The sequence below is a fragment of the Rasamsonia byssochlamydoides genome (genome assembly GCF_041956645.1).
Source record: "Rasamsonia byssochlamydoides strain NRRL 3658 unplaced genomic scaffold VTN77scaffold_34, whole genome shotgun sequence".
NCBI classification, from domain to species: Eukaryota; Fungi; Ascomycota; class Eurotiomycetes; order Eurotiales; family Trichocomaceae; genus Rasamsonia; species Rasamsonia byssochlamydoides.
This window is the reverse complement of record NW_027192417.1, coordinates 263606-276252: the sequence shown is the minus strand read 5'-3', so window position 1 is coordinate 276252 and position 12647 is coordinate 263606. Positions and strand designations below refer to the sequence as shown.

Below are 12647 nucleotides of genomic sequence, written 5' to 3'. Positions count from 1 at the left end.
CCCCCTTCGCGGCCCCCTTCATTCTCATTCACTGTCTGTCTGTATCTGCATAGCGAGGGTATATACCTTACAAGAGCATAATAGGTCTCTGCCACTACCTACCTTCATCGTCACGACTCACTACATACATACGCATACATACCTTCGCCTTGTTTAACAAAACCCAGCGAGTGGTAAGGAATGTATCCTGGATAGAAGAAGATGATAGAGTCCAATCAATCCACTTTTGTGGTAGTATTCCAAACAGCTAACTGAGGTCTTCACAGTACAGGAAAGGTATATACATGTAAAATAGATAATTGCCTTCCTAGGCTCTTCTCCGTTTATGAGGTTTGATCCCCAACACGACTGCCTGGAGATGTTTTCGCCCGGTCATTTTGCTGAGATTTCTCAGCGCTTTTCTCAAGGAGCAGCTTTACTACCGCCTCATGCCTATTCCCTTCTGCCAATGATAGTGGGGTCTGACCAGGGTTGTCCTTAGACTCTATGTCAGCACCATTCTCAAGCAGCAACTTTACCACCACCTCATTCCAACCCCTAGCTGCCCATGATAGTGGGGTCCAACCAAATTTGTCCTTGCACTCTGTGTTAGCACCATTCTCAAGCAGCAACTTTACTACTGCCTCATGCCTTTTCTCTGCTGCCCATGATAGTGGTGTTTGGCCATCCTTACTTCGAGAATTGATATCCACTTTCCTAGTTGCAAGCAGAACATTTACAAGGGCGAAGTAGCTGAGCTCTATCGCCTGCAAGAATAGACTCTCGCCCTTCCGGGAACTGATATCACGTCCATTGTTGAGGAGGCGGCTGATTACTTCTTGATGCTCCGTGGATGTAGGACAGAGCGAGTAATTATTAGGCATGTCGCAGTTAGACCCGGTGTCGGTAATTGGCGTTAAAAGTGCCCTTACAGCATTTTCATTTCCGCAGGCCAAGGCCGCATGTAGTGGATAGCCGTAGCGTTCCCCCTTGATATCTATATGCGGAACTCCTTTGAGTACCATCTGGATGAGGTTCGGCAAGTTTTCCTCCACAAGGATATACAGCAGACTCGCATCAGACGTGTGGCGACGTATCTGGTATCTCTCGAGGAGGTTGTCCAGATTGATCCACTTGCCGAGAGGGAAATTTTCAACAAAGGCATTTGTGGGATTCCATAGCCATCTGCAGCATCGGCATGATAGAGCACATTATGCACTGCATACTCGAGAAAAGGAAACTTTTCAGATGTCAGTCGGCGAAGTTTCGCAGCATCCTCAGAAGATGCAACCGGCAGTGGTGTTGTCAAAGGCAGATGCTGGGAGGTATCAATCGTCATATAGTTTTGACAGCATTGCTTCAGCCGTTCATGGCTCAGGCCCGGGAAGTTGCTCCCAAGGTCGAACCGAAGACTGTGAAGTCCATTTCCTTTGAGTAGAAAATCGCGCACTGACTCGTGAATGAATTGAACAGTTTGATTCTTGGATTTCGTCATCTCTGCGAGTCCCTTCGAGGAACTTAAAATGAATCTTTCCATGTCCTCTTTTGTAATCTCCTCGGAGTCCCATGCTGTCAGCGCCTCGGGTTCGACTCCAGCTAATATAGCGAAGTAGAGCTCCTCACGCTTCAAAGGCCGCTTCGCATACAGGATAAATTGGAGACAAAGAATCAGCTCCCCCATGTTCTGACCATCTCTCGTCAAGATATCATGGAACAACTCATCCAATCCATTTGGGATCTCATCAAGCCGCTTTTGAAGTGCATGTATACGGCCACGATCATATTCTCTATTGAGTATCTGTACAACAAGGACAACCCATAGAAAAATTCCAGATGCCCTTTCGAGTATCTCAGATTTGATCTGCTCGACCTGCTTGCTTTGCCTAGCTTTTAGTTTGCTGTGCAAATATTTAGCTATATCCTCCTGATGACCCTCCTGGCTTTCCAAGATCAGCTGGATACCCTTCTCGATGGTGATATGTGGGTAATGGCGGCTTGAGAAGCAGACATAGAATTGAAATTGGGATGAAAGTGCAAGCTGGCCTAGTTGTTCAAAGAAGGCCACCATCTCTCGCACCTGATCCTCCTCGCATTCATCTAGAGCATCAATAAAGCAGATCAAGCGGCGCCGCCCGAGTTTCTTGATCGCATTCTCGAAAAGACTCTTAAGAGTCTCAATATCCCATCTGTAACAATCGTCGTTGATTGGGGCTGGCCGTAAAAAGTCAAATACATCTTGAAGATCGGGAAACTTCTCGAGAAGCTGGAACAAAAGGGATCGGTACATTCCCAATGCTGACTTCTCCAGCTCTTCACCTCTTGCGTTGAAAAAGAATGATATAACAATGGTATCTGTCATTTTTTTCTTGGCATCTGCATAGGCAAACTTCATTATCGTCGATTTACCGGTAGCCGGCTTTCCTTTGATCCATAAGAAGCCATGATGTTCAGAGAGCTTGCTGACATCGAGCCAGTTTTGATACTCGCATTTGCTAATCAACCATTCACATGTTTTAGCATGAGCAGTTTTGATTGTCGCGTGACGAGCATCAATTTGATCAAACTTCAAAGAGCGTAGGTAATCTTGTCGTTGATCTGCTGTAGGGGCTGACCTCGCACACAGCGGAACCACGGTAGCTCCTACGACTTGATTGTGAGCTCTAAGAAATTTTTCGTATTCGGCCTCGTCCGGTCCGTTGGATTGAGTATGATTGCTGGCAATGCGCTGAGCGACTTCCATACCATGGCTTTTCGAATTAGAAGCTGCAGGGACAAATGACAGGACTTCTTTCGCACATGCAGCTGCTGCAGCTGCTGCAAATGGCTGCATACCTCGAATAACGCGACAGGGAAAGCTGTTCATCAGGCCTGCTGCCTCCATCTCGAAGCAAAGGACACCCCCAAGTTCGGCGCTCAACTTGTCTCTTGTGAGCCCGTCCTTCATAACTTGATTGCCAGAAGCTATCGTGCCATAGTGAATGACTGTCTCTTCACTTCCCCGTGGGCTCCGTATGACTACCATATCTTTGCGGCACTCATCGTATGTTGGTCCTCCAACGTGGCTATACGAGGAGTGAAAGAGGGTATCTGGACCTGCGTTGCGACGATCAAATTCTGGGAGGTCACGAGCTAGTAATGCCAGGTAGACTGGGATGTTGCTTCTGCCTGCGCTTAAATTCGATCGTAGTTTGGATACTGCGGTAAGAAGCTCAGCAGGTGGTGCGTTGAGAAAACCCGTCCGAGTATGCAGTCCGCCTGGGCCAGTCTTCCCAAAGTCATATTGAACCACTCCCCCGTAGCCCCCTTGTGGTTGACTGATCACTACATCACCAAGTCGGATGTCCGCTTCATGGCTCGGAACTCCCCCTCCAATGCCTACCATAAGGCCGATCTTTAGAGCTGGGAATTTGGACCGCATATCACCAGCGGCTGCCGCAGCGGCGCTCGTGCCAATCTGACCAGCTGGCAAGCAGATGACGACGACATTGTGTCTGCCGATGCGTCCAGCGTATATTGTGTGTCTTCGTAGACTTCATCTAGCATTTCTCTTGCGGCAGTGAGCTCGAGAGGCGGAGCAGAGATCCATCCCACGGTGAAGTCTTCGGCTCGAGGGCGGGATCGTTTCATCGTGAAATCGTTATGCGTATCTGTACCATAACCCAGAGGACGAAAGGTTAGCAGCCCGGTTTGTTCTTGGTGAAGGGAAAACAGATGAACAACCTCAGCCTTGCATGTTCACATTGTCCACTAAAAAGCCTGGAGAGGCTGAGCAACCCAAAGCGCCAACCCCGCGAAGGCAGGCAGGCTGTCAGGACTGTGTCTGCGTTGACCAATGTTCTGAGTAGCAGTGCGTCCTAATTCTGCAATAACAACCTGTTGCCTAAGCATACTTGCACAAAGCTCCAATCGTGCCTGGAGAATCATGGCAAGTGCCATAGTGAGGGGTCCGTTTTGAGCCCGCTGCTTACCAAGTCAACTTGGCGCTTGCCTTGCCACGTCAATCACCAAAGAGATATGCTGTCAGCTTCCCGGAAAAGATGCCAACATTGCATGCAAGGTTGCAGCCACCTAAAGTGTTTGGACGCAGCAAGTAGTAAGGCATTTCAGTGACAGCCCCAATCTTGCAGACAACAGCACCGAGTCTTTCAGGTGGGCTCAACGATGCCGCATTTTATCAATTGACCGGTGAAGGTACCATCCAACACAATACAGTCATTTATGTATCGAGCAGCGTGAGAGAGCGATTCCGTTGGTCCTTGCAAGGCATACCGATGCGTGGTGGACGTGTTTTTTGGAGGAGAGGGTTGCCAGAAAGTGAGAGTAAAGAAAAATGCGAACGACGAACTGGTAGACAGATTCGGACCAGTAGCAAACGGCCGTGTATTAGGGTACAAACCTATCGATCCTTATCGAACAGGTTCCAAATCGACCAGTTTGCATCTGAGGCCCATTTCTGCAGCTGGAGCAGCCACAAGATACTTCACCGAGCCACTTACATGGGCCTCGGGGTTGGGTGTTTTGGGGGAAGGGGCCTGTAAAGAAGATGACCAGGGAAGTTGCCATCTCAGCGCTGCACGTGTTGGCGGCCATCTATGCCAGGCAGAGAGGGCACTAAATCCAAAGATGCAGCGCTGAAACCAGGTGACATAAAATTAATAAAATAAGTTATAAAAAAGCTCACACCCCCCAGCTCAGTTGGCTGGTTGAGGGTGCTACGAAAACCCCTGGTTCTCCTTCAGCAGGCAGGAATTTTACTGACGACAGCGCGTCTCAAACCCGGGGCCCCCAGCATAACGATGTCAGATCGTTAAAGATTGACCTAGGAGCCCGGGTTCTGTTGGGGAAAGAACTATTGTTGTGATCTTTATGCTGCTAGAGATCTCTGCTGCCTAGAGGGTGGCTCCGAGTCATGTGAGTGGGCTACGGTAACTAATATTCCAGCAGAAAGGTCCCATTTGAGACCCAGGATATGCCACAGTGGACGGGTTGCTGGCGATAACTGCTTGAATTTCTGAGGCATCTGCTCAATCGGATGATATCAGAGCTCTGATTGGATCCCGGTATATAGTTCGGTGTTGAAGTTTGACTGTTGGCAGTTGGAGCCACAACAGGTTGTCTACAGCCTTGCAAGGAGTATAGTACTCCCAATTTATTATTCTAGTAATATTATAGACTTCATATTCTTCCCAGGGATGCGTCCATCATGGTGATTGTCGAGGTGCACCCGGGGACTGTTGTAGAGACTACTTGGTCACATGACTGCCCCGCGGCAGAGATCGAAGGTGAGGTCGTTGGAGCTTCATCCCAGCCGACTGGGACAAAATATAATCGCATCCCACAGCATCAAGTCCGGAATCTTCCCTTCCCGTTCTGGTAATTCACGTGTCGTTTAGCTGCTCTCTTCCTCGTCGTCATCACCGCAATGCCGCCGGATCTCAACTCCCTCCCTCCATCCCGCTCTACCACGTCCTCTCCTCTGCAGCCACGCAGCTGGCCGTCTTCCTTCGAAGGGAACAACAATAATAGCAACAATACTCGATCGCCTTCTCCCAGACCCTCTGCTGCTGCTGCCGACCTGTCGCACCGGTCGTCTTTTAACAACCATCGCAGCTCTCCGCGCCGCCGTCGTTCGGGCATCGGCATGCATCTCAACCTGAATGACCCCTCTGGGGATCTGCACAGTGATCATCGGTCCTCGCTCGGCCATGCTTTCCGCACTGCCAGTCCTACCAGTCTGGGAGGCAGCCCAATCATTGCAACGGGAGATCCGCATCACCAGCGTGCACCATCGCTGGGTGAGATCCACCAAGAGCTTGAGCAAGAGCAGGAAGCGCAGGTGGTATGTACAGTGCTAATCATTGCAATTTTTTTTCGAGTTGAGACTAACTGGCCTGCTTGCAGAATCGACTGCTCCAGATGATCCGCCAGCAACAGATCCAGCTCCAGCAGCTGCAACAACAGCAGCAACAGCAACAACAATCCTCGAACTCGGGTACCGCCGTCGTGGATGATCCAACACCAAACTCAGAACGGTCCGCGTCGTTTGCCTCCGTCCCGCCGCTCCCGGTGCCTGGGAGTCGGTCAATACCGCTGTCGCTTTCTACCCGTCGTGGATCTCGGACGTCGAGCCAGGCGACATCTCCCAGTCTGTATCCCACCGGATCCGCCCAGCCGACATCGGCGATTGATCCGGCACACGCAAGCTACAGCTCCGAGTGGTCTGGATTGGGCGGGGGCAACGAGTCGGGGATCCCAACGCGGCGAAGCAGCCGGGACGAGAGTGCATTCTACCAGGCGGAGGCAGCCATGTTGTCCCGAGAGAACCAGATGCTTCGCGCGCGGATTCGGGAGCTGGAGCGACAGATCAGCGAGCTGTCTACAAATCAGCCATCGGGGGTGTCTGCCAGCGCCGAGGAAATTACTCCAGCCGAGAATCCCCATCCGGTTGATGCTGGAGCAGCGGTGTCGACTCTGCAGGCGGATTTGGCAGATGAAGCCGAGAAGACCTGATCGTAGAATTTATAACGGCCAGGATTACTGAATTGACTCTCAGTCAGACAGGCATTAATTGCCTCTGGATTTCTGCATTGTCTGAAATGCTACCCAGTATTACGCCGGCCCTCGTTGGGGATAAGATCTATCAGCTGGATATCCAGTTTCCACCCGGAAAGGCAGCTGTGCTGACCAGGGTCTTTCTAAGCGGCTAGCAGAGACAGCTGCGATGGCATAGACTAGAAATTGCACCGGCTGTAACAGAGCCTAGAAGGGTCATTCTTGCTATGCAACACCGTCCGATCGATGTATCGTATCCGCGTTGGAAACCAGTCCAATGAAAAGTATACATAGTTGATTTTCTGGCAATCAATCCAGCAGTTATGGTACGAAATAAATAAATACACGGGTGTCAGCGGGTGGACATGTCCATCGATTTTAATTCTGGCGGGTGATCTGATGGCCCGAATTAGATATCCATCTTCCCCGCAGTTAACTACCAAGCCGGGAGCCCACCTTACTAAGATCAATTCCCCACACCCTGATTGGCCATCAATCGTTTACTTCAACGGTACGTCATGCATCCTCACCTCAACCACTACGTAATGGATATCGATCCATGAATGTATACGGAGTTTATATATACCTAGCTATGCAATATGCACCTGTACAGGACGGGTATGTATGCTCGAGTTAGAGTGTCGACTGGGGTCAATTCAATTCAATCGATCAATCGATCAGTCTATATTCGATATTGTGAGACTTGAGACTCAACTCACTCAGCTGACACTGACATGCCTACGGCGATCGTGACGGGTGCGACGGGTGAGTACCACCTATCTACATACGCGTCTACACAAGAAAAAAAAATCCACAGCTTCAATTAGCAATGCAAGTCTGCTTACTATTGATTCAGGCATCCTCGGCCGCGAAATCGTCCACGCCCTAGGCCGCGACCCGCAAACCTGGACGAAGGTCCACGCGCTCTCGCGCAGGCAAAGAGAGGCCTACCCATCCAACGTTCTCCACGACACGATCGACCTCTTCGCAGCCAGCGTGGAGAAGCTCGCAGAGCAGTTCCGCCACGGCAGCCAGACCCTCCGCGACACCATCGCCGCGGGCGGATGCGAATACATCTTCTTCGCGGCGTACGTGGCCAAGGACGACGAAGGGGACGCGGACCGCGTGAATGGCGGCATGTTGCAGAACTTCCTTGCTGCGTTGGCGCTGACGGGCGCGGATCGAAATCTCCGGCGCATCATCCTCACGACGGGCGCGAAGCAGTATGGCGTGCACCTGGGTCCTGTCAAGCTGCCTATGGAGGAGGATGATCCCTGGGTTGAGGGGCCGGGGCGTCCGCCGAATTTCTACTACACCCAGCAGCGCGTGTTGCAAGGAACGACCGCTAAAAAGAAGTGGGATTGGGTCGTTACGTATCCGAATGATGTCATTGGGGTTGCTAAGGGTATGCTATCATCTCGTTTCTGTTGACAATGTGGACAGGCAGATATATATCCCTAGGTTATATATTATGGTGATGGTTGATATTCTACAGGCAACTTCATGAACCTAACCACCGCCATCGGACTCTACGCCGCCGTGACCAAAGAGCTCAACGAACCGTTCATCTTCCCCGGCTCGCCCTCCTTTTACACGGGGCTAGACTGTTTCACCTACTCGCCGCTGCACGCGCAGTTCGTCCTGTGGGCGGCCCTCGAGCCACGTGCCGGGAACCAAGCCTTCAACGTCGTCAACGGCGACGTGCAGTCATGGCAGACACTGTGGCCGCGTCTGGCGCGCCGATTCGGCGTGACCATCCCAGCAGACCAATTCAGCACCAAGCCCCAAGACGACACCGTGCAGCAACTCCTCGAACGACCACCCCTGACCGACCACGCATCCGCAATGGGCATCGCCCACCGCGTCCCCCGCGGCGAAGTCCGCTCACACATCGACCTAGCACAATGGTCACAGCGACCAGAGGTCCGGCAGGCATGGTCCCGCCTCGCCGCTCGCGAGAACCTCCAAGAAGACGCCTTCGACAAGGCGACGTGGGCGTTTCTGAACTTCGTCCTCGGCAGGAATTACGACCTGATCATCAGCATGAACAAAGCGCGCCGGTTGGGGTTTCAGGGATGGGTCGATACGTGGGAGGCGTTGAGTGAGGCGTTGGATAAATTGGAGGCGGAGGGGATTCTGCCGAAGTCAGTGGTAGCAGCGGCGGAGGCGCAGTGAAGTACGTAACTGAAGGAAGAAAGGAAAAAGAGAGAGAAAGAGAGAGAGAAGTAAAGTAAATGATTTGATGGAAACCTACCTATCTACTAGTATTGTATTGTATTTACTTTGTCAGGGTAGTAGTAGCAAGGCAGCAAGAATAAAAAAAATAAATATTATATTATATTGCTATACTATACTATACTGCGTTGTACTGTGTTTGTTTTTGTAGCTGGTTTCAAAGAGAGAAAAGAAAGAGAGAAAAAAAAAGAGAAGAGAAGAGAAGAGAAGAGAAGGAAAAAAAGAAAAGAAAATTAAAAAAAAGGCAGTAGTAGTAGTATCAGGACTACAAGAATGAAAAAAATGAATAGGTATTATATCGTTCAACGGTATGTGTTTCTTGTGTGTCCTGTTTGTTTTAATTAAAGGCAAGAAAGAAAGACAAGGAAAGAGAAAGAAAAAGAAAAAAAGGTGAGGGCAATGGTACTTTAGTTCCCGACCTACAGTACGGAGTACTCAAGAAATTTACACAACTGAATACGATTATTTTTACCCAACGAAGAGGACTGGCTAATGCATATGCATATGCATATACGGTTCGATTCTAGAATAGACAAGTCTAGGCAAAACCCAGCAACTAAGTACACACCACACTTCAACTGAAGGAAATCATGCGAGAAGACCAGACCGCTGGTATACACAGACAGAATAGCATAGTAGCCAGGAGGCGTACAGTACATGCAGGATAGTAGCACTTGCGACTGTCGCAGATCTATTATGTTCATTCCTCTAGAGAGATGATTGTGATTGTGATTGGATGATTGCAGCTTCGCTGAGACAAGACTACAGCTTCGCCTTCTCCTTCTCGGCCAACAACTCCGGCATCAGCAGATCGCGCACCTCGCATGCCGCCTCGTTCAGGTAGAAACTCATGCGGTCTGCGCCGAGTTTCTTGCAGACGATGTTGAATTGCAGGCTAGAAAGTCAATCCATTAGTAAATTGAAACGCACGCAGTAAAAAGAGGAGACAAACCTGTTTTCATTGATCATGTAGGCTATGCCATACCCATCGTCAATCACCTGGCTCCAGCCATACCCGTTGAAATACTCCGAGCTCAGCTGGCTCGTCGACAGGTACCACGAACTGCTGTATGCGTACGCCGGGTCCTGGTACAGCGCCGGCACCTTCTCCCCCTCGCGCAACAGCTTCTTCAGCCCGAACAGGTGCCGGTCCACCCCCAGACCCTCACTCGCGTCGAGCGTGTACTTGGTGTGCGCCGCCAGCGCCGCCCGGAACAGCTTCACCACCTCCTCGCGTGGCACCGACGGGTCCTCGTGCGCCCGGCAAAACGCCACACTCTCGTCCGACACCGTCCGCGTTGTCTCCGTCCGGCCCTCCTGGAACTTGCGCGTCGATGCCGACTCGTACGTCGGCCGGTTGATGCCGTACATCTTGTAGTAGGCCAGCTGGATGAGCATCTGCACGTACGCGTCCGGGCTGCACTTGAACTTCTTGATCAGCCCCTTGCCGTATCCCTGGAACGCCTGCACGCGCAGCTCGTGCGCCGCGATATGCCTGCGGTGTTCCTGCAACGCCTCGTCGATGGCCGTCTCGATCTCGGCATTGAGCTCAAAGTTGATGGGCGTCGGTGCCGACAGCGTCGAACGCACCGTCGGGTTGTCAAAGTCGAGGAGGTTGCCAAAGATCTGCTTGTTGATGTAGTCGTTGATCCGGTGGGTTGGCGTGCCGTCCATCATGCTGTGCTCGCCCATGAAGCCCGCCGTGCCGTTGTCATTGATGATGAACTGCAGCGGCTTGTCAAACCAGCGGTTGCATCCGTCCCCGTGCCAGTACTGGTGAGCCCGCTCCTCCAGCGTGACGGGCGCCGCGTCATCCAAGCACACCAGGAAGCCCGACGACTCGATGTCCCGCAGCGCCTGCGCGTTGGCAGGGCTGGCGGCCAACAACTTCGCTCGGGTAGCGGCCCAGTGGTCGCGGTTAGCCGCCGTCAACACTCCAACTGGGGGCGCCGGGTGCTCGGCAAGCTTATAGATGAGCTCAAACTGCTTCTGCAGCTCGGCGGTAGTGAGCTGTTTGCCATCGACGACAACGGGCAGCTTAAAGAACTGGTTCTTGCGGACGACGGTGATGTGTTGATTCTCCTGGGGCGAGTACTTCTGCGGGTAATCCGCCCCCTCTGCAGGAATACGGCAGCAGTTGAACATGTACTGATAAGAGCTCATGGCCATGGGGAGTTTGCGCATGTATTCAGGCTCCAAAGAACCGTCGTCAACCTGACGCTTGAAGTCGAGGGCAGCCGTGGTGATGGAGGCCGCGCGGGCAGCAGGATTGCGGCGCTTGCGATCATCGCGGTAGGAGTAGAAGTAGGAGACGTAGGGGACGACGGGGTCGCGATAGCCCAGATAGGCGGTATGATTCCACCACTCAGTGAGCCAGTTCTTGATTGAGGGGTCGTCGCGGCGGGCGAGCAGCCTCTTCTGCAGTGGCTCGCCTTCACCACCAGGACGGACGAAGTCCTCGACGACCTTTTTCGTGTGTTCGAATTCGGCGGGGGTGAGGAGCGGATGGACGGATTTCAGATAGCGACGGCCAGTCTCTTCGAGGGAGGGCACGGGGAGGCGGGGGAGGGAGTCTTCAAAGCGGAGCATGCGACCTTTGGACAGGTCTTCTTTGTAGCCTGGCAGTCCATTCATTGCTTGTCAGAAGGGCTATCGTAAACACCAAGTGGAATGATCATACCTTCCGGTACGGACGAGTTGTTGCGACGCGCGGGAGCCATGGTGAGCGTCTAGATAGATGGTCTGTCAATGTCGTGGATTCAACAAGGATAAGAAGTAAGGGTAAAGAAAGAAACCTACTGGAGAGGATCGACTCGCGAGACGCAGAGCAGAAGCACGTCCAGCAGCGGCGGGGGAGAGCAGACGGCTTCGAGCAGAAGCCAGGAACATCCCCTCGACTGTCGCAGTGCAATCGGAACAAACCTAACAAAGAGAGTTGACAGAGGAGACGACAGGCAGCAATGACGCGAGAACAAGAAAAAAAAAGAGACTGAGACAAGAGCAGTTGACAGTGACAGAGAGGTCGGAGTTAGGGTACCGGACGGAGTGACTGACGTTTAATGGTTATCGGTGAATCAATCGTGCCTCGGCTGGAAGGAAACCGAGCACGCTGCACGCCCCTCAGGTCGTATCGTATTAATTAACTATCGGTCAATTGACTTGTTTAGTTTATTATCACCGGATTACCAGTAAAGAAAATAAATAATAAATTAGCACGCCATATCGAATCTGCTTAAATCAGCTCAGATACTCTTCTGCTCGTGCTCTGACGACATTCTCGGCCCCAAAACTGAGGATTCTCCGAGCCTCGGTTGCTTTCGGCGGTGGACCAGACACAACATCCTAGCAGCAATATTAACAGCTCTGATCGATTTGACTATTTTCATTTTTCTTTCTTACGGACGTAAAGTCGGCAGTTCATTCTATCCAATACAAGTTAGTCACCATTATAATAAAGCAGTCCTTCTGGTCCTCTGCACTGGCAAGGTATTCCGTCATGTGATAATCCAGCATGCTGCCTTACTGTCGTGACTACTTCATGCCCACCGCGACCCATGGGTAGGATCGAGAATAACGAAAATAACCGGAGTATCTTACTCCATCCCAAGAATGATTATTTTATATGATGATAATAAGTAATTAAAGCATTCTTACAATTTACAAACAAGAACTGTCTTACAACCCCGCCTCCGATTCCAGTGGACCCGTTCGTTCCCCTTCTACCTTAATTTCTCCACGGGGTCATGATCATCGGGCCAACGCCAACGGTCTCGATTGGAGACTGGGCTTCCATTCATCCGTCCGCTGGACCGGGCACCAGTTATCTGCATTACAGGCCAAGATCGATCTCATGAGTAAGAAGACGAATGTACTCCGTACTT

General features: G+C 51.5%; 5 protein-coding genes across 5 annotated transcripts; 2 read left to right on the top strand and 3 right to left on the bottom strand.

Annotated features, from left to right (window-relative positions):
• Nucleotides 1–323: 323 nt before the first annotated feature.
• Nucleotides 324–863, bottom strand: VTN77DRAFT_4890 (uncharacterized protein; the record flags this gene model as incomplete). The annotated part of the gene is made up of 1 exon (XM_069420999.1): nucleotides 324–863. The coding sequence occupies one exon, from the start codon at nucleotides 861–863 to the stop codon at nucleotides 324–326; it is 540 nt and encodes a 179-aa protein (XP_069277457.1).
• Nucleotides 864–5401: 4538 nt separating this feature from the next.
• VTN77DRAFT_4889 (uncharacterized protein) lies at nucleotides 5402–6489 on the top strand (the record flags this gene model as incomplete). Its single annotated transcript, XM_069420997.1, has 2 exons — nucleotides 5402–5818; nucleotides 5881–6489. 2 exons carry the CDS (start codon nucleotides 5402–5404, stop codon nucleotides 6487–6489), a joined length of 1026 nt encoding a protein of 341 aa, XP_069277456.1.
• Nucleotides 6490–7265: 776 nt separating this feature from the next.
• VTN77DRAFT_4888 (uncharacterized protein) lies at nucleotides 7266–8706 on the top strand (the record flags this gene model as incomplete). Its single annotated transcript, XM_069420996.1, has 3 exons — nucleotides 7266–7296; nucleotides 7388–7936; nucleotides 8027–8706. The coding sequence occupies 3 exons, from the start codon at nucleotides 7266–7268 to the stop codon at nucleotides 8704–8706; spliced, it is 1260 nt and encodes a 419-aa protein (XP_069277455.1).
• An 822-nt stretch (nucleotides 8707–9528) lies between these two features.
• On the bottom strand, nucleotides 9529–11655 carry VTN77DRAFT_4887 (uncharacterized protein; the record flags this gene model as incomplete). The annotated part of the gene is made up of 4 exons (XM_069420995.1): nucleotides 9529–9661; nucleotides 9719–11384; nucleotides 11447–11495; nucleotides 11566–11655. 4 exons carry the CDS (start codon nucleotides 11653–11655, stop codon nucleotides 9529–9531), a joined length of 1938 nt encoding a protein of 645 aa, XP_069277454.1.
• Nucleotides 11656–12003: 348 nt separating this feature from the next.
• VTN77DRAFT_4886 (uncharacterized protein) lies at nucleotides 12004–12596 on the bottom strand (the record flags this gene model as incomplete). Its single annotated transcript, XM_069420994.1, has 3 exons — nucleotides 12004–12108; nucleotides 12170–12188; nucleotides 12490–12596. 3 exons carry the CDS (start codon nucleotides 12594–12596, stop codon nucleotides 12004–12006), a joined length of 231 nt encoding a protein of 76 aa, XP_069277453.1.
• Nucleotides 12597–12647: the final 51 nt, after the last annotated feature.